Here is a 23,478-nt window from a genome sequence, read left to right as displayed (position 1 = left end):
CTTTTTAAGTGCTGAGCCTACCCAGAAGGATGTGTATTTTCTAGAAGGAAAAACCTGCACTTTTGGCAGCAGAACTAAAACAGAGAAATTGAGCTTGACCTATTTCCTTAGCAGTGCAAGCCTCGCATTGTCCTCTCAGGCGGTAAGAAAATCCTTGAACTGGGAAACTGACAGCTGCAATCAGACACTTGCATTGAGGGAAACATCATGAATTTTAATAGGAGTGCTGCTCCTGGATGAGGTTGGGAGAGGAGAGCCAAGCCAATTCAAACAAAGGGAGCAGAAGGGGGTTTATTACACCTGCAGCTCATGGCAGTGATGAGAGTAAAATTCAAATGATTTATCCCACAACGGATGTTGATGATTTAAGAGGGAAGGATTGCAGAACTCTTGTGAAGTGGAAAGGGTTATGAATCTCCCATGATTGTTAATGCCACAGTACTGAAGGCAAAGAAGGCGGGGACAACAAAACGTGACTTGTTTAGCAGGAGTGGTCCTTCAACACCCCGCATCAGCACTGCCCAGGAAATGAGCCTGGGAATCCCATCACCACCCCACAGATGAGAGTGCTTCCTGCCCGGACAGACCACAGGCGGGCACAGGCAAATGCACACGTCCACCGGGCGGGTTTCAGGACGTCCTTCCGGCAGCCCTCTTTGCTGAGCATAGCACTTCCCCTCCTGAGTCGCCACCAGCATCCTGTTTGTCCTGGGGTGGAATCTGTTCCCATTGTCAGGTCGCTTCACGATGTGGTTGCTTCTTGCTGTTCATATTCCCAAGGTGGTCTCCTAAGGAGTGTCCACTGCAGAGAATATGTAAAAAGAATGCTTCTCTTTTTAGAACATGGTCCTGTCCACCTCTTTACAACTGCGCCTGCCGAGCCACACCCAGACCAGTTGCGTTTGTCAGAAGCTCGGACTGCTTCTAAATAGGAACGTGATCATTTCAGAACCCCATTTTTCTGAGTAGATCTTGAAGTAGGTTTTTTTTTTTTTTTTTGCGGTATGCGGGCCTCTCACCGTTGTGGCCTCTCCCGTTGCGGAGCACAGGCTCCAGACGCGCAGGCTCAGCGGCCATGGCTCACAGGCCCAGCCGCTCCGCGGCACGTGGGCTCTTCCGGGACCGGGGCACGAACCCGTGTCCCCTCAATCGGCAGGCGGACTCTCAACCACTGCGCCACCAGGGAAGCCCTTGAAATAGTTTTTTAAAATGAAGATGGCACTTAAAAAAAAAATACATCCCAAGTTTTGTTCATCAGGTTCCTCTGTTGGTGAGATTATTTAACCTGGGAATATTTCAGCCAAAGATGGTTCCCTGAGAGAGTGCTGGCTGCCACTCTGAGTACTATTTATTCAGGAAGGAATGAAGAAAAGCACCACATACTGTGCAAAAGCAGCAACTGCCATTTCAAAATGGGATATTAAAGATGGAACTAATGTCTTGGTCTGTGAGAAGGTTCTTTTCCTGTAGTAGGAGGGGAGTGAGAAGAGTAAGGTCATCCCTCAGTACCCGAGGGGAGACTGGCTCCAGAACCCGCTGTGGATATTAGAGTCCACCGATGCTGAAGTCCCACAGTCAGCCCTGCACATCCACAGTTCCACATCCGAGGTTCAACCAACCACGGATCATGTAGTAGTTCTGTAGTATTTATTGAAAAAAATCCGCGTATAAGTGGACCTGCGCCATTCATGCCCCTGTTCTTCAGACGTCAGCTGTATCACTATGATGAGGAATTGGGACTCAAGCCAGACCAAGGCAGAACACATGAGAAATGGAGATGAGGAACAGGGCTGCCCTTTACCAACCCGACCGTGAAGAAGGAATCGTCCTCGGTCCCCTGCCAGGACTTGTCACCAGCCTGTAGAGGTGCTGGTGCAGACTTTGTGGGCTAGTTGGCCTAGACCTCACATTAGTGAAGGTTTCATATTTAGTTTTTTAAAATATCACCGAATGGGGCTTCCCTGGTGGCGCAGTGGTTGAGAGTCTGCCTGCCGATGCAAGGGACGCGGGTTCATGCCCCGGTCCGGGAGGATCCCACATGCCACGGAGCGGCTGGGCCCGTGAGCCATGGCCGCTGAGCCTGCGCGTCCAGAGCCTGTGCTCTGCAACGCGAGAGGCCACAACAGTGAGAGGCCCGCGTACCGCAAAAAAAAAAAAAAAAAAAAAAAAAAAAAAATCACCAAATGAATTTAATATATAGTTTGTCTATATTTAAATCATTTGCTGTCCTACATGTAGAATGATTACCGTAACCCGTTCTCACATGTCTTTATGTTTTAGTAAGTGGAAGTATTCCTGCCTGTTCCCTCCTTAGCTCCTTCCCTGTTCTCTGAGCATACTCTTCCTGTCTGCAGGGCTCCTGATACTGGGGTCTACATGGGGTCCCAGTTATCTTTGTCCTGACTGTAAGCTGGGAATGTTCCATTCAAGTCTTTTAAGTTGATAGAGCCAAACAGCTATGGTGGTAGGGGATAGGTGGGTGGGGTTTATTGTGGTGATAACATTTACTTACATTTGGGATCCTGCTGGTGTTCAAATTATTACTACTGTGCAGTCATGCCACCCTCTCCCCTTCTGATCATGTCTGTTTTCTAAGCCCCCTGGTGGTCCATGGCCATCACCATGATGTAGTAGTAAAAGCTGCCCCCCCACCCCCGTGAGTCTAATGCTATGAGCTGCTGAACCTGGAGCCCCTGCCTCTGTGCTGCTCATCCTCTCATTCACTGGATAAATATTCCCTGTGTGTCTACACTTAGGCATGGCGCTGGTGCTCTGGGTACAATATGGAGAAAGATAGACACAGTCTCCAGGTGCCAGGTGTTTTCCCCATCCTCCTTGCTGCTCCAAGCTCATGCCGACCTACCTAAGCCCCCATCTTGATATTCCATCTGGCCTCAGCCACCTGCTTAGGTTTCCAAGGTACCTTGCCACACCACACGAATTTAAGGGTAACTTCTGTTGATATTGATGGAGAAATAATGTTCCAAAACGTCTTCCTGGAGAGAGGCTGAGCGGCCTTAAAGCCGTGCTGTGGCAGGGTATTCTTTAAGTCATTCAGGTGCCACGATGGATTGGAAAATGGCCCAGAAGGAAGGAGGCTCTTCTTTTCAGGCTAAATAACAGTCTCCTTGTTGGGAAGGGAATAATCAATCCCAGATGGAGAAAAGAGACCACGTTCCCTTTGCTTTTCCATTCAAATCTAATCTCATGACATGAGTTTCTGACATGAGTAGCATTCTTGCCCAGACTTGTGGCCCCAGGGAGGGGATGGTTATTTAAGACAGCTGGCTCCCCATGCAAGCCATATAACTTGATGATAAATGCTTACAGACAACTTCCCTTACTCGCTGGTCCCAGTCCCAGTTTAACTGACACCCCCGGAGATTTGCAAAAAAATACAAAGATGTTTCTTTGAAAGAATATCATCTCTGGATGCAAGAAAAAGATAAGAAGTTCTACATGCATACAGTTCATCAGTATTTCCCAGCTTATGGAACTCTTCAGGGAGGGATTCCTTTTATGCATTCCCTGTGAAACAGAAGTTTCCTGTGCCTTTAAAACCTGTCTTGTGTTATAGTGTACAATAAATCTGACATATGATTTTGTTTTTTTCTTCCTTTGCTTTGTCTTTTGGAAGGATCTATTCCTATGAATTAGTAGTTTTAAGTCATCTTGCAGACTTTTCTTTTCTGAAAGCTTAGATATAGCCCTGTCATGAATAATTTTAAGTTTTAGTAATTTAAAAATTCTTTTTTCCAGAGTTTATACTCTTTTGGTGTCAAGAAACCCTGTTCTTGGAATAACAGTTATGCCTAAGTCTCTAGACCTAAATGTCAAGCATTTGCTGCACATTCCTTTCTCATAGTTGGAGATGAAGTCTGTGGGCAAAGAAGGAATTGACTCACACATCTGTTATTCTATCTGGGAACTTACTTGGTTACCCTAATGGTTATAATATATAAACTGAAATGAATAGCCTGAGAAAATAGGCATTTATCTGAAAGTTTTGAGGGTATGTACAATTTATCTTTGCAATCAAAAATGGTAATGTTAAATGGTACAATGATAATCTTTTAAAAACAAAAACTTTAGGAAAGGATTAATGAGCTAAAAAAAAAAAAGAATAAGAAAAACTAAGGCCTGGCTACATTTTAAAATCAATACCGGGTGAAAAAAGCAAATTGCAGGATGATGTATTTAGTATGCTATAACTTATATAAAGTTTTTACAGCATACTGAACAATATTGCTGGTTGTCTATGATACAAAGTCTAAAACCATGGCTTGGAAGGACCCAGGCTAAATACGTCATAATATTTTCCTGGGGTGGTGGAGAAGAAAAGCAGGCAAGAGGGAGGGGGTTGGGGCTTGGGACCAGGAACAAAAGAGATTTTAAGTTATGTTTTACTTCCATATATTAAAGAGATCTGAGGCCAACATGACCAAATAACATTTGTTAACTCTGGGGGCTGGACATTACTCTTTGGTCCTAAATATATTCAATTACCTTAAAATGAAAAAGTAACAAAAAGATTTTTCTACCTTCATTCTAAAGTTTCACACAAATGGGAGTAGCGGTGCACAGTCAATAGATACAACTCTTCTGTGGGTGTTTGTATCTTTGATAAACTGATGACTCTGACTGCTGCTATCTTGCTGTAAGTCCTGCTAAACTAAGGACTTGTTCTAACAACTTGCAAATCAGTTATGTATATGTTAGTGTAACAAGTCTTGGCTGTGTTTCAGGAACAGGTGCCTTTTAAACAGGAAAATCTAATTGTGGTATTTGCCTCTGCCAATATCGCTTTCCTTTTAAAAGCGTTGCCCTAAATGATTCAAACGGATGGCATGCTTTCCATTTCTAAATAGCCCCAGGCATATAACTTATTCAGAGGATTTCTCGGCTGTAAAAGTGAGACTTCCCTCTGCTAAGAAGACTGTGTTGGAAAATATTTTCTCATTGCTTTTCATGTAGGATTGATGTTGGTTTGAAAATGAAAATTTTGATTTCTTGTCATGGTGAAAATAGGTGTAGCTGTAGAAAGCAACATCTTAAGGTTTCTGCAACACAGAACTGCCTACTTATTCTGGACTCAATTCTAGCCTACTCGGCAGGCTGGACCATAGCTTAAAACTAGGAAAATATACAAAGGGAACTTTGTCATTAGATGGTGTAAAATTTGGGCACTAAAGTTTCTTTCCTTCCAAACAAAGCCTCTGATTCTCACCCAGTTTACTCTTCCTTTACACTGGTTCACAAAACCTAAGATAGCTCTTTCAAACGTTAAATACAGTGAATTAGAAGTGGGCAGAGGGGCTGCTAGAAGAGTAGTTGGGGTGGTCCTTTTGATACAAGAAGTGAAGGTTCAGAGCATGATGGCAAGGGAGGAGGAAAATAACTTTATTAAGATAAAAGAAACAGGACTTCCCTGGTGGCGCAGTGGTTAAGAATCTGGCTGCCAATGCAGGGGACACGGGTTCGATCCCTGGTCCGGGAAGATCCCACATGCCGTGGAGCAACTAAGCCCATGCGCCACGACTACTGAAGCCCTCATGCCACAACCACTGAAGCCCACACTCCTAGAGCCTGTGCTCTGCAACAAGAGAAGCCACGACAATGAGAAGCCCGCGCACCGCATAGCCCCTGCTCGCTGCAACTAGAGAAAGCCCGCGCGCAGCAACAAAGACCCAACACAGCCAAAAATAAAAACAAATAAATAAATTAATTTTTAAAAAGAGATGAAAGAAACATAAAAAACAGATATGATTCGTTTTTTAAAGATAAGGGGAATTCCTAGGCGGTCCAGTGATTAGGACTCTGGGCTTTCACTGCCGAGGGTCTGGATTCTATCCCTTGTTGAGGAACTAAGATCCCACAAGCCGCAGGGCACAGCCAAAAAAGAAAAAAAAAAAAACTATTAAAAAAATAAAGATAGGGATGATTTTCCTACAAACCTAAATAGCCCTACTACATTAGAGCATGTAATGGTGTTTGCTCTGATAGTGCTGAATGGTTGGTTGGTGTTTTCCAGAATAAGTATGGAATTAACTGACCAAGTTTTTCCATACCCCTTTCACTAATGGTTCTCTTAGTCTTGATTCCAAGGGTCTTTACTACCTGAATGTGCTTACCATATGCTAAACTGTGTGCAGAGGATGAATTTCTGGGAAGTGTTGCAGGTTTTGCCTTTATGTTAAAATCTTAAAGGTCACAATATTTCTTACTACATATTATACTCTAAGAATCTCCAGTCTGGCAGCAAATGGAGTCCTATTCTAAAAACCATATGATTCCAACTTGTGCTTGTAATTTGTTTTTAGTAAGAGTTAGCCAGTTTGTTTGAAGATATCAATTTCAGAATATATTCAGTATTCCCTAAAGTATAGGAGGTTGGCCCGAACTTGTACTGACCTTATGGCATTACTTAGAAGTTGATCCTTAAAAAAAAAAAAAAAAACTTAGATATACACTTACATACTTGCCATTCATTTACTTCATAAAAGTATGACATAGAAAAATGGTCTGGTTATTTGGGCTTTAGACAAGTATAAAAACTTCTCTGACTTATCTCTATAAAGTCTCTTATGCCATTTTCATAGATTGTAAATCACACTGTTTTCTTCTTTAGAGAGACAGTGTGTGGTCAAGTACAAAGGATACATTCCAAGTCAGACAGGCAGAGTTCAAATCTCAGCTCCTCCCTCACTGGCTGTGTGACCTTGATCGAGTTACTTACCCTCTTTGAGCCTTTGTTTCTTTTTTTGTAAAATTGGAAAAATCACTCCCACTTCACAGGGTTGTTCTGGGGGTTCAATGAATTTGATGTGTAAATGAGAGATTCGTGGTGTACAGTGTGTAGGTGAGTGTGCCGTGGGTGCTTGTTCCCTTTCGCTTTCTGTTGGAAACAGAAAAATTTGGATTAGAAAATTGCCACCTTCATTTTGGTTCTCAGTTGCCTCTTCTGTAACACTTATGATTTCATTATTTGTTTATTGTTGGAAGGTGCCGGAGTGCTAGGGAACATTGACGCAAAGTTCTAGTCACATCTGCTTGAAAACATTTGGCTCCCACTTCAGAATTAGAGGAAAATTATGATGGTTGGTTTAATAAATTTCTTCTGACTTTTTCACCTGAATTCTTCTAAAATTTGGCTCCAGCCTCTTTCCCTTGGTGGAAAGCTCTGGAGTAGATTTGAAACTTTTTCCTGTAGGAATTAAGACTGGAGCCCTCAGTGGGGGGCAGTCAGAGGGTCAGTTTAGAAATCATTTCCTTTATAGGAAGAGTGATCATTGTGTCTCCTCCCAGAATAACGTTCCCTAGCTAACTATCTCTGAATTTTTCAAGGTCTTTTCAAGGTTTCTTCCTGAAACAAATCTTTGGCCTCAAGATTCTATGATTAGTCTTGATTGGAGAATCATCATTATTATGGGGAGGCCACAGTGAGAAAAGGAAGGTTAGGTCCAGTATTTTTAAATGAAAGCAAACTAAATGTAGAGAGTTGTCTGCAGATGCCGCTGAGAAGCCCTTTACTGTAAGTACCGTCATCTTTTAGCTTCAGTTCTGTTTCCATGGCAGCCACTTGGTTGGTGGGTGCCCGGCTGAATGGTTTTACGGGAAGCTGAAAAACATTGCTATTCTAAGTAGCTTTCTTTTTTGTTGTAGAAAGGAGTCCTTCCCTGACTGCAGGCTAGCCAGCATTTACTGGGAACAAAGCAGGCTGTTTATGCTGATTGTATTCTTGGTAGAGGGTAAAGAAATGGGGAGAATCCCAGCCCCTGCCGACTGACCTGTGAATTTATTTTTCTGGTTGTTGTTTCTAGCATTTTGGAAGAACCAAGTGACTTATTTTATTTCTTTATTTCAGGTGTGATTTCCCTGTTCATTTTAAACAGAACTTATATTCCAGAGATAGAACTGGTTAAAAAAAAAAGAAAAAAAAAGAGTGGTGGTAGCAGTGGTAGTGTGTCTGGGATAATGCTAGTTGTGGTGAAGTCAGTCTGCTGAATTTATAGCTTTCAAGTATCTATAAGGGCAGTGTATGGAAAAAAAAAAAAGTGTCCCCCGCTAGCAATAGAAACAGGAAGGTAATGGCTCACGCAGTTATATTATTAGGCTTATCCTTTACTGTATATTAAAATTGTTCTTTGGATTTTTTAAATATTAAAAAGAAGTTATGTTTCTGTTTGTTTATATGATAGAAAAATTATGGTACGATAGTCTATGGGGGGTTCAAAATGCAGTTCTCTTTTGGCAGTTTATGACTTGTAATGTGACCATTTCTTAGGAAAAAACAAAAGCAAGGGTATCGATGCAATTCCATTAAAGGCCTATATAATAATTTTAGTTTCAGATATAAGCCACTTACTGGATTTTCTTTCTGGAGCTCCTTCAAATGCTCTTCAGAAGTAAGCTAGAAAAAAATGTTGCTGCCTAACTACTCTTCTGTAGAGGCCACCTTTCAAAGCTGAACTCTGATAGTGAAAGCATTTGATTTCAACAGGAACTGTGGACGTTTGTTCTCTCTCTCTCTCTCCCTCTTTCTTTCCTATACACACACAGTTAAAATGAAAGAAAACCCATAAATTCCAACATGTATTTTTTTACTTCTGATATCCATCATGCCATTATTCCTTTGATAAAGTGCGATCCTTGCTCCAAAAGGTAGACATTTCAAAGGTGCTAAGATTTTTTTTTTTTTTTTTTTTTGTGGTACGCGTGCCTCTCACTGTTGTGGCCTCTCCCGTTGCGGAGCACAGGCTCCGGACGCGCAGGCTCAGCGGCCATGGCTCACGGACCCAGCCACTCCGCGGCATGTGGGATCTTCCCGGACCGGGGCACGAACCCGTGTCCCCTGCATCGGCAGGCGGACTCTCAACCAGTGCGCCACCAGGGAAACCCCAGGTGCTAAGTTTTTGACCCTGACTCTAATTAGATAAGTTGGTGTTAGTTTAAACTAGTCTCTCACTGAGATCCAGTGATGTTTGTTTTGCATTTTTATCAGGTCTTGGAGATTTTCCATAAAATAGGCTTCGAAAGTATCTCAAGAGATCCTTATTTGATAGAACCCCAAATATTTTTGAATGGCACCAAATGGCAAGTTTAATTGCAAATGCTTTCCTCTACCAAGTGGTTGCAGTAGTAGAGTTCATAAGCAGTTTTTCTCAAATCACTCTAAAATCATGATGAGGTTTAACTCCTGAAAGGGCTTACATGATCTAAGATGAGTATTTTAAGGTATCTGGAGCCAAAATTTGATTACCAAGTATTTGCTGAATACTTCCTATAGGGAGCTAAGGGTTTGACTGGTGTGGTCAAAGAGTTTATAGATTATGTTGGCATAGACAACTAACATCATAAATCTGGGAACAAAGACTACCTTGCATGATAACGGGTTGATAAGAATTCATGCAAAGAGTGTGAGATAGAGCCTCTAGGGAGGGCTACCTGGAAGAAGAGGGACTCAGGGCATTTCATTAATTCCATAGAAATTTACTGAACAGATCCTACACGCTAGGTGCTATGTATTGCTACTATGCTAGAATTCTGGTGGTGCCCAAGACAATGATCCTACATGCGTGGAACTCGCACTCTGGTAAGAGGTCCAGGCGCAAAAACCAGGCAATTGCCTCAATGATAGTATCTATGTTGGGCAAATTACAGAGTAAGTATTAAGGCAACACCTGGATTTGGAGGGCGTGAAGATTGCGTTGACGACGATCTCTTTGAGGAAATGCGAAGCTGAAACGAACAGAAATAAATCCCAAATGGACATTGCTGTTTACCCACTTATAATAGCGTTCCTTTGTTTCTCTCACGGAAAAATGCACTTAACTTTTCTGAAAGCATTGTCCTAAAATATAAATAAGCTTTTCTTAGAAACTAAAAGACTATACAACTTTGTAGTAGGAAGTGATCTTAGAGAAATCCAGCCTGCTTTACCAACAACTCCTTTGTAACTCTGGAAAGGGTAAGAAACACAAGATTTCCAGAGTGCTAGGGGGTCAGGAAATGGAGACCTTCTGTAGTTCAGAAAGCAAGTGTCCAGGGAGGATGACACCTCTGTGTCCTCCACCTTTTTTCTTTGGAGGAAAAGGTTTATTATGCTCCTAATACATGCATAGTATTTTTATCAGACCTCAAGCCCTTTGTTTCTGTATCCTTTGACAGAGACCAAAAAGAGAAAGAAAAAAAAAAGTGGTTGGGGCAATCTATTAAGAACTAGCACTGGAATTATGGCTGCCACCTTTTTACCCTGATCTAATTAATCTGTTGACTGAAGGATAGAAAAATTACTGTTTTTAAATGGCCCACATTCATTTGGAAAACTCAGATATGCTCCTGTAGATACATTATTTCTCAGTCTGATGTTTCCCCCTTAGAGCCTGCTGATGGCTTTCATTTTGTACCTTAGCAGAATTATTACTTTCCCCTCGTGTGTGTAGCTTGCTTTCGTAAGCCGCAGAACATCCATTATTCGTGAGGAGCTTCTTGCATGGAAAAAGAATTTAGAAGCAAACCGTAAGAGGTCTTCTAAACTGATACGCTTTTCCTCACCCTGTTAAGAATGACTTTGAGACATTATTCAAGGTATTGATAACGTTTTTTTCTGAGTCAGGTTTAGTGACATGGCCCATAACTCAGTGTTAAATGCCAGTTTTAACTATGTATGATAAAAGGAGCAAACAGACCACCAGAGTTGAAGAACAAGAAATATGTTTAAAAAAACTATGAAAGGTAGAATTATCTAAGTGTCCAAACATATGAAATATTCTAAAGGTATTAAATATTTTACGGGATGCTGTTTTTCATCAGGTTATTTCTTTTGGGTGTTCTTCTATTACAGCATTCTCTTATTGTAACGTTTTGATGGTACTTACTACTATTCTTGTTCATCTCCACCACTAGACTGTGTGCTTCTTGTCTTTTGTTTATGCCTGGCATATAGTAGGGGCATGATTCATGTTAGATTGAATGTACAGTAGTAAACTAATGTGGCTTCCATTGGTGAGAGAGAGTTATTTTAGCTTACATCAGACCCTGAGCATTTTATCAGATTTTAAAAATATATATTTATTTATTTAGGCTGCACCGGGTCTTAGCTGCAGCTCGTGGGATCTTTAGTTGCGGCATGGGAGCGTGGAGTCTTACCCAGTGGACCACCAGGGAGGTCCCTCAGATGTTTTACTTTGAAAAGTATCAACTGAGTTTGGGGCACTATGAAGAACAATTAAGTATGTGGTCCCATTTGCTTGTGAAATTTAAGCATGGGCAAGTAATGACTGCATTACATGGAGGCCTAGTATTACACAAATATAATTTTGGCATAAAATTAGATTGCTATGCTTACAGTTCTGTCTTTATATTATCTAAAAATGTTGACATTTATAGGTATAGCTTACATACATAGATATAAGCCAATGCTTTGCTTTGATTTATTACATTTAAGTTAATTTTCCTCGTTTGTAATTATTCTAGGGAGCTGTTGGGAGAAACATTTTTTAATATATGCATATAAACATTTATATATATTTTACATGTCATATGTATACCTATATGTGTTTATCGTATATTACATGAATCACATTTTTGTGTAGAACTTCTGGGAACTTAAGATATCTGAATTTGGGAGGCAGTGATTTTTCCACAAGTGAAGACGATCAGTGGCAGCTTTCCAAGTTGTCAGTGATTTCTTTTTCTCAGAAAATATCTAATTTATTGAATTTGTAGGAAAGCACGTATTATTTTTCTGTGTATACTTAAAGAAAAGATTATCCATTAAGTTAAATTTTTAAAAAAACATTTGAGGCCGTGAATTAATGAAAATGAAGAAATAGCATGTACCAGCTCCTTTCACGTACTATCACATTTTTCCCTTAAAGACGAAATGAAACTGGTCTGCTGCCCGTTTTGTGGACAGAGAAATGAGCCTCCGAGAGGTTAAATATCTCCTCAAGGTCCCACCTGTATGAAAGGGAGGAGGTGCAGCACGGTGGTCCTCTGCTCCCAGCAAAGCTTGTGCTGAGCCATTGCTTCCTGCATGGACATCTGTAGTTTAAACAATACCATAAGTGAGTTATCCTGTACAATGAAAGTAGAAACAGAACTGAAATCTGCTCATTCTTCTGTGCCTGTTAGTTTTTTAGCTCACCTTTAATCATGCTCATCAACTTGCATCTCTGCCTGCTGGCGTTCTGTTTCTAGCGTGTTTTAGGTTTACGGTTTAGGTAAACATAGTAATGACAGTGCATAACAGTCCATGTTTACACTGTGAAAAATATGAACAGAGACTTGTATTTTAAATCAGCAGCAGCAGTGGGAGAGAAGTTCCCATTCATTCCTTATTTACTCATTATCGGTGGAATCTAGGTTTTTGCATCATCTGTGTTCCTATCGATTTTCTTCTATTGACCGGTCAGGTGCAACCCCATGAAACGGTAACAATTCCAGCTTAAAACGGTTTGATTTTTCTAAAACACTGTATTGGCTGGGTAGCTGCTTTCTAGTTTTAGAAGCAAGAATGTCTATTATGCAGGCTGTGGGACCCTGAATGCGCCCCTATTGCTGCCTGCAGGCATGTCATATTTCCCTCCCCATTCATTCTCCCCACAATCACAGGTTGCAATTCCAACACCTTTTTTTTTCTCCACAAGTCTGCTGTACTTCCTCCTTCCCCCACTCCTGGCCCCTGCCTCACTTTGAGCTGATGACTTTGCTTCAAGCTTTCTCAGTGAAGCAGGAAGCAATCCACCAGCTCTCCCACCCCCACCACATGTCCCCACCTAGCAGCTTCCACCTGGTTCTCTTTATTGCCAAAGACTGACCATAGTCTCATGCAAGTCGAGCCCTTCCACCTGCACACTGATCCCATGCCCTCTCACAAAGGGATGCAGCTCTAGCAATTCCCTTTCTTGCCTCACCATTTTTGTCCTACTAGATCGTTTCAACAGCGTAGTAACTTGTGTTATCTCTCTCATCTTGAAAACAAGCTCTCTTGACCATGGACTCCCTGCTTCCTTCTGTCGCCTCCCCACTCCTCTGCTCCACTTTTCCAGTTGCAGCTCCCTGAAAAAGTTGTCTGCATTCACTGTCTCCAGTTCTTCTCCTGTCCTCTGTTAAAGGTGCTGCAAGTAGACTTTCTTTTCAACCACTGCACCAAAACTACTTCTGATCTTCAGGACCAGCGATCTCCTTGTTGCTCAATTCAGTGGTCACTTCTCAGTCTTCATCTTACATGGCCCGTCAGTAACATTGACTCAGCTGATTGCTCCTCCTCCTTGAAACACTTTCTTAGCTTGGTTTCCAGCAAACTACAAGCACTCGCTTTCCTTCCTCCCTCATTGACTGTTCCCTTTCAGTCTTCTTCGCTGTTTTTGCTTCTTCTCCCTGACCTTGTAAAGTTGCTGGGTTTCGGAGGTCAGGGCTTAGACTGCTTCCCTCTGTGCATTAATTGCTGTCATTGAGCTCAAGATTTTAAATACCATTCCTATGCTGGTGAGTCCCAAATTTGTATCTCCAGGCTAGATCTCTCTCATGAAATTCAGATTTGTTTATATCCCACTTTCCACCCAGCACCTCCACCTGGATGTTTAATAGGCATTTCGCAGTTCACATGCCAAATCTAAATTCGTGGGCATCCTCTCCACCACCAACCTTGCCCATTACCTTGTACTCTTCCATGAGAGTTAATGGCAGGCCCATCCTTTTAGTGGATCAGGCCACAAACCCTGAGCCATCACATTCTTCTCTCTTCTCTCAGGTCCCCATAGCCTTCTCATTCCATCCACTCCTGGCACAGGCCACTCTCATTGCCTGAGTAGCAATAGCCTCCAACTATGCTGCCATCTGTCCTTGCCCTTTTGGAGTTTAGTCTGAGCGCCGTGTATCCTGTTCAAAGTAAGTCATGTTATGCGGTCCTCTGCTCCAAAGCCTCTAGTGGTTTCCCATCTCACCCAGAGGAAAGCCAAAGTCCTGACCGGCAGCTGACAAAGCCCTACCCCATCTGCTTGCCTCCGTCACCTTGCTGACCTGCTCTCCTGCAATGACTGTTCCCCCTCTAACTGTGCTCCAGGACTGTTTCCCGTGACCATGCCAAGGCTTTTGAATATTCTCTTCTGTTTCCTGGAACACTGCCCTCCCACCTCCATCCCTAGACATTCATGCAGCTTCTCCCTTACCTCTCTTAATATTTTGTTCAAATGTTACCTTTGCAGTGAAGCTGTTTAGTATTGCAGCACCCATGCCCTGCATTCACTATTCCCCATCCTTGTTTTCTTTCTCTGTAGCACTTATCACCTTTTGACATTGCATACATTTACTTATGCATTTTTATCCTGTGTCAACTCACACTGGCTTCATGAGGGCAAGGATTTCTTTCTCGCTCTGTTTTTTGTTGTTGTTTGTTTCGTTTTGTTTTATTGATGTTTCTTGTAGCACCTAGCATGGTGCCTGGCACATAAGTTCTCAGTACAAATTTGTTGAATGAATGAAAACGGGAGTTGTTTAATATTTTATGAGGTATGTTGGTATCCTGAGTAGACGTTAATAAAATAAAATTAGCCAAAATGCATGTTTGCTTATCTCAGTTTATCATTTATTTATATGACAGCCATCGTTTCTTGAGAGTAGTGGTGACTTATTTGAAGTAATCTGAACCAATTACTAATTATATAATTTGGTTAACTGTTTAACCAGATATGTACTTAATGGCTAGAATCTGAATTAAAGGGATGCAGACATCTTATGCAAACTATGTTTGGAAAGCCAAACTTATACTGACAGGTGAAATCATTAAACAGTTGGTTAGGAAGAACTATCAATAAACAGAACTGCTGGGGGAGGGGGAATAAACCACCTTTTGATCTGTTATATTCCTTAGACTTGATAAATACCTTTATTCCACATAATAGGCAACTTAAGTATTTACTTTGGCATTTATTCTACTCAAATACCAGCTAATTTAGTGCCAGATGAAATGTTTTCTTTTAATAAAATCAATTAAAAATTAATTGACTTTTCAAACAGACATTCATACAGGTATATTTTAGAAAATTCAGATGTCATTTTTTCATGCTAAATTGATTACAAAAACAAATGAAATGTTGATTTTTTAAAACATGGATTAAACTTTGGTAGATATCTTTTATTTGGCCAAGAAAGTAAAACTGGATTCAGTTCCATTTAAGAACCATTTATTAAATGTATGTGTGTGAAAAACAAAATAGTGGGAGATATGAGAGACATAAATGACTATAAAGCAAGGTGGAATGTGGTAAGAACTATAAAAGTAGAAAGGGACTTCCCTGGTGGTCCAGTGGTTAAGACTCTGCACTCCCACTGCAGGGGGCATGGGTTTCGACCCCTGGTTGGGGTTAGATCCTGCATGCTGTGCAGCTTGGCAAAAAAAAAAAAAGAGAGAGATAAAAGTAGAAAGATGAACTCCGGGATTCCACATAAGGGGAGGCACCATGGTGTTAAGTTTATTTATTTATTTATTTTAACTTTTTATCTTATATTGGACTATAGTTGATTAACAATGTTGTGATAGTTTCAGGTGTACAGCAAAGTGGTTGTTATACATGTATCTATTCTGTTTCAAATTATTTTCTCATTTAGTTGCATAATACCGAGCAGAGTTCCCTGTGCTATACAGTAGGTACTTTTTGGTTATCCATTTTAAATATTAGCAGTGTGTACATGACACCATGGTGTTAAGTTTAAAGCAGAGATATAGATGTGGAGGACCTGTGTCTAAATTCCTGTGCTCGTGTTCATTACCTGTGTGGGGGCAGGTTGGTCACTCTAGATCCGTTTTCTTGTTTGTAAATGAGGAGTGTTAATAGTATCAACCTCAGGGATGTTGTAGGGATTAATGAGGTAACACATATGCAACACAGAGAGACAATTCTGAGAGGTTGAGTGATGCCTAAATTCTGTAAGTCTTACATTAAGTGATGATGGTGGAGATGGCAGTGGAGATTGCATCTGTGACACCACTCACCCCAGAGAAGGTACTCTGTGTCTGAGAACTCAATTCCAATAGGAGCAGCTCCATACCAAGCCACAGTCCACTCAACAGACATGTATTAAGCATCCACCAAAGCCAGAATTCTCCTAGACCCTAGGGAATGATGAATCAGAAATATCATTGCCTACCTGGAGGTCACAGCACCAAAGAGTGGTCAGAAAGACCACTTCAGGCTGAGAAACAGCATGGGGAAAAATGTAGTAGTAAGAACCAACACTGAAGTAGAAATTACTCAAATGTCCATTAACTGATGAATGAATAAACAAAATGGGGTATATATCCATACAACCGCATATTACTCAGCCACAGAAAGGAATGAAGTACTAATATGTGCTACAACACGTATGCACCTTAAAAACATGCTCAGTGAAAGAAGCCAGTTGCAGAATGCTACACATTGTATGATTTGATTTATATGAAACGTCCAGAATCGGCAAATCCATAGAATCAGAATGTAGATTATGGGTGCTTAGGAGTGAGAAGGTGGGGGCATGAGGAGTGAACGGTAATGGGCCTGGGGTTTCTTTTTAGATGATGACAATATTCTCAGGTAGATTGTAGTGATGGTTGCAGAACTCTGACTATACCCAAAACTATTGAATTCTGTGCTGAATCGTATGGTTTGTGAATTATGTTTCAGTAACGCTGTTTAACAAAAAAGAAGCACCAGCACCATACAGGTAGGGAACCCAGAGAAGTCATGATGTGGCTGAGGAACAGGTGTGCAGATGAAATGGCAAAGACAAGGTTGGAGGCTCAGGCTGGGTCAGTCTTGTGTGCCCTGTGAAGGAGGTCGGTGAGCACTGTGAATGGTGCGGGCAGCCTGGCACCTTAAGAGACTGCATGTGCCCACAGGGTCTTCATTTATTTGCACACCTGTGAGAACAGTGATGACTGGAAGGAGGGGAGCAGTAAAGACTGGAGTTAGAAAGCCTGTTACTAGGCAGTGGCAGGCGCCCAGGCAAGAGGAAGTGAAAGCTGAACCAAGGAGTAGGGATAGAAATATTTGGGAGCCGGGTAGGAAGGAAAAATGATGTGAGGGATTGGTGAAGAAGGGAGGAAGGAATGACTCCCAGGACCCTAGCCAGGGTGAAGGGGTACGTGTGATCGCCACCTGAGGTGAGGAGAAACAGTTTTCACAGGAATGGTGAAAAGTTTTATTCTTCTATTGTGAACTGCAGGTTTGTGTCTCCCCAAAATTCATATCTTGGAACCCTAATCCCCAGTATTGATGCCGAAAGCTCGGCCTCTGTACACCGGCACCGAATCAAATCTCAGAGACAGAGTTTTGGGTGAAGTAGAAAAGAATAGCTTTATTGCTTTGCCAGGCAAAGGGGGACACAGTGGGGTCCTGCCCCAAAAAACTGTGTGTCCCCACCTGGGAGGATTTGATGTGGAGTTTTATAGCAGTAGTTCAAGGGTGGGGTTGCTGATAAGATCAGGGTGTGCAGGGCCTGTGCTCCTTTACTCTGATCTCGGGTAATTTCTTGATGAGCTTCTCTGGTTCCTTTAATCTGGCCTCTGGTGGTTTTTTGGGTGCTCCTCCCTTGATTAGCATCTGTTCAGATCTGCCCTTTGGAACTCAGAGAAGGTCATGGAGGCTGGAGTCTGTTCCCTACAAACAAGAAAATGGGGGACAGAAAGGCATCTGTGCCCAGGAGCCCTACAGGGTCCTGCTTGGTTTCAACGTGATGCTATTAAGAGGTGGGGCCTTTGGGATATAAGTAGGGTTGCATGAGGTTGTGAGGGTGGAGCCCCCATGATGGGATTAGTGCCCTTATAAGAAGAGACAGGAGAGAGCTGGCTTCCTCCTGTGTTGTCCCCCCGCTTCCATGTGATGAAACCAGGAAGAGGGTTCTCACCAGAACCCCACCATGCCGGCACCCTGATCTCAGACTTCCAGCCTCCAGAACTGTGAGAAATAAGTTTCTGTCATTTAAGCCACCCCGTCTATGGTAATTTGTTATAGCAGCCCAAACTGACTAAAACACGCCTTAAGAACACTGTGACCTAGCTGAGTTTTAATGAAGTACAGAAGCCACATCTTGCTTGATGAGGGACTGGAGCAGTTTCCACGCCTGTTCCACTTATTGTGTATAGTTCACTACCTTCTCTCTGGAGCATTTTTTTCTAACTCTAGAGTGAGATTTTTTTTTTCCCAATAAAAAGCTAAATAGTGATCAGGAAGACTTAAGGAATTATTGAGGTTCTCAATCCTTTCAAGTAATAGAGCACTGATTTTTTTTTTAACTGCATTATTATTGGGAGAGGAGTACTTTTTTAAAAAGAAATCTTATCATACATCCCATTAAAAAACCAGGTAAAATTGGAGCCTGTTTATATCCAAAGTCCTGGAAGATGGTTCTTCTTGTCACCACCGGGATGAAGGGATGAATGTGCTCCCTGGGGTGGGTCCAGGTTCTGTGGGATCTGACACTGATACAGTATTGGGGAGGGCGGGGTGAAAAAAGAATATGAAATTAAGACTACGTTTAGGTACAGGGCCTTGGAAGGGCCATCATTAGCCTCATGGCAGGTCTTCCTCTGATCTTAATGATGGTGGTGGTGGTGAAGGTGAGTATTAGCACATTGAGTACCTATACGCCTGGCACCCATTCCAAGCGGTTTCCATATATTAATCCTTAGGACAACCTAAGGCGCAATATACCAAAGGTACAGAAAGGTCATGCCCAAGGTGACACGGCTGGGACATAGAGTTGCTAGGAGAGAAGGGTAGACCAGTAAACTGGGAGCAGAGACCTCCATCAGCCCCACCTTTGCCACCTGTTAATGGGAAACCTGGAATACATCACTGAGCCTCCTGTGGATGCCCTTGACTTCACCTGTAAACAGGAACTTTGATGCCAGCTAGGAGCCCCTCGTTTTGTTGTTCTGAGGTCGGTCAGGAGACATTGTGTGGAAGTGCTCTGTGGAGGGTGAAATGCTTGGAAATGTGTGCGATTAAATAGTTTTTCATTCTGACTCAGTATTACAGGTGAGGCTAGAAAATATATTTAATTTTGCTGACTTTCGTTTCACTTCTAATGTTTCTAATTTATTTCTTGGACATGATTTTTTTTTTTTTTTAGGTTACTTGTCTGCAAGACTTTTTTGGTGATGATGATGTTTTTATTGCATGTGGACCTGAAAAATTCCGTTACGCCCAAGATGACTTTGTCCTGGATCACAGTGGTAAGGCAATTCATTGACCATCTTTGTAACCCTGAAATGGAGGCTTGGGATTCTCACTTGGTGCACGTTAAGTGGTCTGGTGTGTTGAAGAAAGATGGCATTGGCGGTACTCTTTTTGAATTAATGAAAGTAGAAAATAACATGAAGGTATTTACCTAGTTGCAAAAAACAAAAAACCCTAATTCAAGTGAAATAGTTTTCATTTTTTAGCAAGTTGGTTCCATCTCTTTTTACTGCATTGTTTTGCCTCTGAAGTGGATTTCCTGCCTTCTTCCAGAATGGTGCCTGGCTATGCCGCCTTAAATGTATGGATAGTGTTGAACCTGAAACAGTTCATTATACATTTTCCATGTCCATAAAGAGATACATAAAAGGATAGTAAGTTGTTAATAGTGATTATCTCAGGTTTCTTTTTATCTCATTGCTCTGTTCGCAACTTAAAAAAAAAATAGCATGCATTGTTTATAGATGCAGGAAAAATAAAGCTATTTTCATTGACGGGATAAGAAAATCACTTTCTCTTAATTTTAGCCAAAAAATGGAGTTTTCAACTATTTAACAATAACCTCAGTGATTTCAGATGATTTTGATCCTGGGAATATTGTTCTAATCTGTTGTCTGGAACTAATTTGAACCTGTTGCAGTATTAGTGATTATCTTAGCTGATAGTAAAGTCAGCTTCGTCTTTAAACGAGATAAAATCATACAGACATAACATTTCACAGAGAAGAGAGGGATGTTGGAGATTCAGTCCCACTCTTTAATTTCACAAATGAGGAAAGTTGACTTTTCAAAAATTAAACTGGTGGTAAACCCTTTCCAGTTGTAGTGGTTCCGACAGTCCAAAATTACAGAAACGTACCACCAAATAAATAGACTTTTTAAATAGACTTTTTAAAATTCAAGATGATACATTCTGTGGTATCAAACTTCCTTGTGTAATTCTTTCCTGTTACACTGTGTCACTTACCTTGGGGCGATTTACCTACTTTGTGCTTGGGGCTCATTTATCTACTCTTATCATTTTTTTTTTCCACTGCTGCCGAATTTCTTGGGCGTTTCTGTACTGTCTTATACTCTGTTGTAGTGGCCCTGCTTTAGATTAGTAATGCCACTGGAAAGTCCATAAAGAATTGCCAATGCTAACTATGCTAATACTCTCCCCTGTTCTCATGGGTTGACTGAAAAACGTGCATTTACATATCATCTGTATTTTACATCTTCTTTTTTTTTTTTTTTTGCCGTACGCGGGCCTCTCACTGTTGTGGCCTCTCCCGTCGCGGAGCACAGGCTCCGGACACGCAGGCCCAGCGGCCATGGCTCACGGGCCCAGCCGCTCCGCGGCATGTGGGATCCTCCCGGACCGGGGCACAAACCTGCGTCCCCTGCATCGGCAGGTGGACTCTCAACCACTGCGCCACCAGGGAAGCCCCTACATCTTTTTTGACTGTAGCTTAATTTCATTTCATAATATTTCTTTGATGTCAATATGAGTCATTTTGAAAGCTGAGACACTGAAACTCAATAATATTATACTCCAGGTTATAAAGTTAATTTGGGTGGCAACAACAGCAATAAAACATTTATTGAGCACTTACTATATATGTACTAGGCATTGTCCTCAGGGCTTTTACACGTATGTTGTAAATTTACCTAAGCTATTTGAATTGTTCGTAGTTTTTTGTTGTTTTGGCTACCAAAGAACTCCAATAATTAGAAGTGGGTGAAAGCTACTGATTTCTTCCCTCTTGATCCCTACTTAACCTTCTGCAAACTGGGGATAGTAAAAGTGGCTTTTTCATAAAATTTGATGAGGATTAAATGAGTTCATATGTGTAAAGCAGTTGGAAGTGTGCCCATTACACAGTATGTGCTATCCCTGTTGTTGCTGTTAATGTTATTATTATATCACCACCATTAGGTCATGAAATTTTATGATGAAAGCAAGTCTCAGACGTAATTCTGCCACAAGTGCATTTACTAGGAGTGATGCTGAAAGCTCAGCCTCTGTGCACCGGTGCCGAATCAAATCACGGAGACAGAATTTTGGGTGAAGTAGAAAAGAACAGCTTTATTGCTTTGCCAGGCAGAGGGGGACACAGTGGGTTCCTTCCCTGAAAAACTGTGTGTCCCTACCCAGGGGGATTTGGTGAGGAGTTTTATAGCAATGGTTCAAGGGCAGGGTTGCTGATAAGGATCTGGGTGTTGCGTGCAGGGTCTGCACTCCTTTAATCTGGTCTCACTAGTCTTCGGATGAATTTTTCTGGTTCCTTTAATCTGGCCTCAGGTGGTTTTCTCTGGAATGAAGATTGCTGACTTCTTCCATTTATTGAGGGTTTTCGTTCTGGAAAGAGCTCAAAGATATTGTTATGTGTATCCCTTGAGGGGGAACCAGGACCCTTTCCCAAGGCTGCGCTATTTTGTTTCTCGGCTGTTCCTCCCTTGTCTCTGCATCCCCTCCCTTCCCTGATTAGCAACTGTTTGAACCTGCCCTTTGGAACTCAGGGGAAGTCATGGAAGCTGGAGTCTATTCCCTCCAAGAAACGGGGAACATATCTTTGGATACATGTATATGTATGGTTGATTCGTTTTGTTATAAAGCAGAAGCTAACACATCATTGTGGGGCAATTATACTCCAATAAAGATGGAAAGAAAGAAAGAGAGAGAGAGAGAGAAGGAAGGAAGGAAGGAAAGAAGGAAGAAAGAAAGAGAAAGAAAGGAAGGAAGGAGGGAGGGAGGTGGGGGAGGGAGGGAGAGAGGGAAAGAAAGAAAGAAAGAAAAGAAAGAAACGGGGAACACAGAAAGGCTTCTGTGCCCAGGAGCCCCACAGGGTCCTGGTAGGGTTCAGGAGGCAAAGATTTATTTTAAAAAATCAGTTATTTAACTTGTGTTGTAATCTTGATGAGTCCCAGCTCTGTCCTTTTACACTGCTGACAACATCTTACATTAAAAATCAGTTCAAAATCCATAGAATTCAACTAAGCCGGTCTTAGTCAAGGAACAGAACCCTCCATTAATGAGCTGGGTGCAGGACTGGCTCAGATTCCTACCCTGGGGGTAGTTCTGAAGTTCTGGGCTTTCTAGATTTACCCATCCTGCTCATAAGGGAGTGGCGGTGCCTTTAGGAAGTTCTCACTAACCCACACACCACTCCTTCCAGCAGTGGAGTACTTTCTACCATCCATGCTGCTAATTAACTAAGCTGCTATTGCTGCAGCCCCCTCTGAGTAAGGTTCTGATTAGAGTCTTTCAAATGCTAACTCACCTCCCTGGTGTGTATTTTCCTGATTAGTGTACTTCCCTTGTTAATTTATTGCCCCTGGGGTATAGATTAAAACCAACCCACATTTTAATCTTTCTGCGAAAATTGAAGTATTTTAATGTGAATTACAGACAATATGTTATCTAATTGAATCCTTATAAGAAGCCTGTGAAGCAGATTTATTTTCATCCCAGTTTCATAGGGGAAAAAACTGAGACTTAGAGCTAACCAAGGTCCACCAGTTAGCAAAGTCACATCCATGATTCATCCCAAATCTGCATGACTCCAAAAACCAGGTTCTTAATTGTTCAAATTAGAAGTGATTATTTAAGCTGTTTAATTAGCTCTGGTTCTTTACATGCTAATTTATTTGGCAATTTATGGAAAGACCAAAGTTATTGTTTAAAGCTAGTTTCCTCATTTTTGACGCTTTGGGCAGATGGAAAATAAGACAGTAAGGGGTTCATACATTAGAGTCCTATACCCTTTCAAACCGTTATCAGAGACTTGGAGAGAACTCTTTGTTGTAGCCTTTGCCTATCAACGCTACTGACCAAAATAATAATAAGTTGCATGTGTGTAGATTAGGCTGTGGGTATCAAGTTAGGACATCAGGATTTCTGTATTTATTAAGAACTCCATCTGGAACAATGAGGTAAGTCACAAGGTGTGAAGCCTAATTTAAGGTAACCTCAGGTGTGCTTTCCGGACAGTTGCTCTGTGTATTAAAGTTGTTTAACATTAATGGGAAAGATGATCAGGTAATGGTTCTAGGCAGTAAACTACTGTAACGTGTGATCTGTGATTTTCCTTTGGTTAGAATTAAAACCAGATCTACTTAAAGCACTTTTCTTCCTTTCTAGAATGCCGCGTCTTGAAGTCATCTTATTCTCGCTCCTCAGCTGTTAAGTATTCTGGATCCAAGAGCCCTGGGCCTTCTCGACGCAGCAAATCACCAGCTTCAGGTAGTTAGAGGGAAAAGGAAATGGATAGTCACAA

General features: G+C 41.7%; 1 protein-coding gene across 13 annotated transcripts in view; it reads left to right on the top strand.

Moving 5' to 3' along the window:
* Positions 1-23,478, top strand: part of DCLK2 (doublecortin like kinase 2) — a 163,496-nt gene that overhangs the window by 76,190 nt on the left and 63,828 nt on the right. For all 13 annotated transcript variants that reach the window (XR_012332142.1, XR_004526736.2, XR_004526735.2 and 10 more), the window contains exons 3-4: positions 19,114-19,216; positions 23,343-23,444. Coding sequence is in view for 7 of the 13 variants with exons in the window: in XM_033857311.2 (XP_033713202.1) it covers positions 19,114-19,216; positions 23,343-23,444 (205 nt within the window). In the remaining 6 variants the exon portion in view is untranslated. The remainder of the gene's footprint in view (positions 1-19,113; positions 19,217-23,342; positions 23,445-23,478) is intronic.

Source organism: Tursiops truncatus, chromosome 5, assembly GCF_011762595.2.
Source record: "Tursiops truncatus isolate mTurTru1 chromosome 5, mTurTru1.mat.Y, whole genome shotgun sequence".
In the NCBI taxonomy this organism is placed as follows: Eukaryota; Metazoa; Chordata; class Mammalia; order Artiodactyla; family Delphinidae; genus Tursiops; species Tursiops truncatus.
This window is presented reverse-complemented; position numbering and strand designations above follow the sequence as displayed.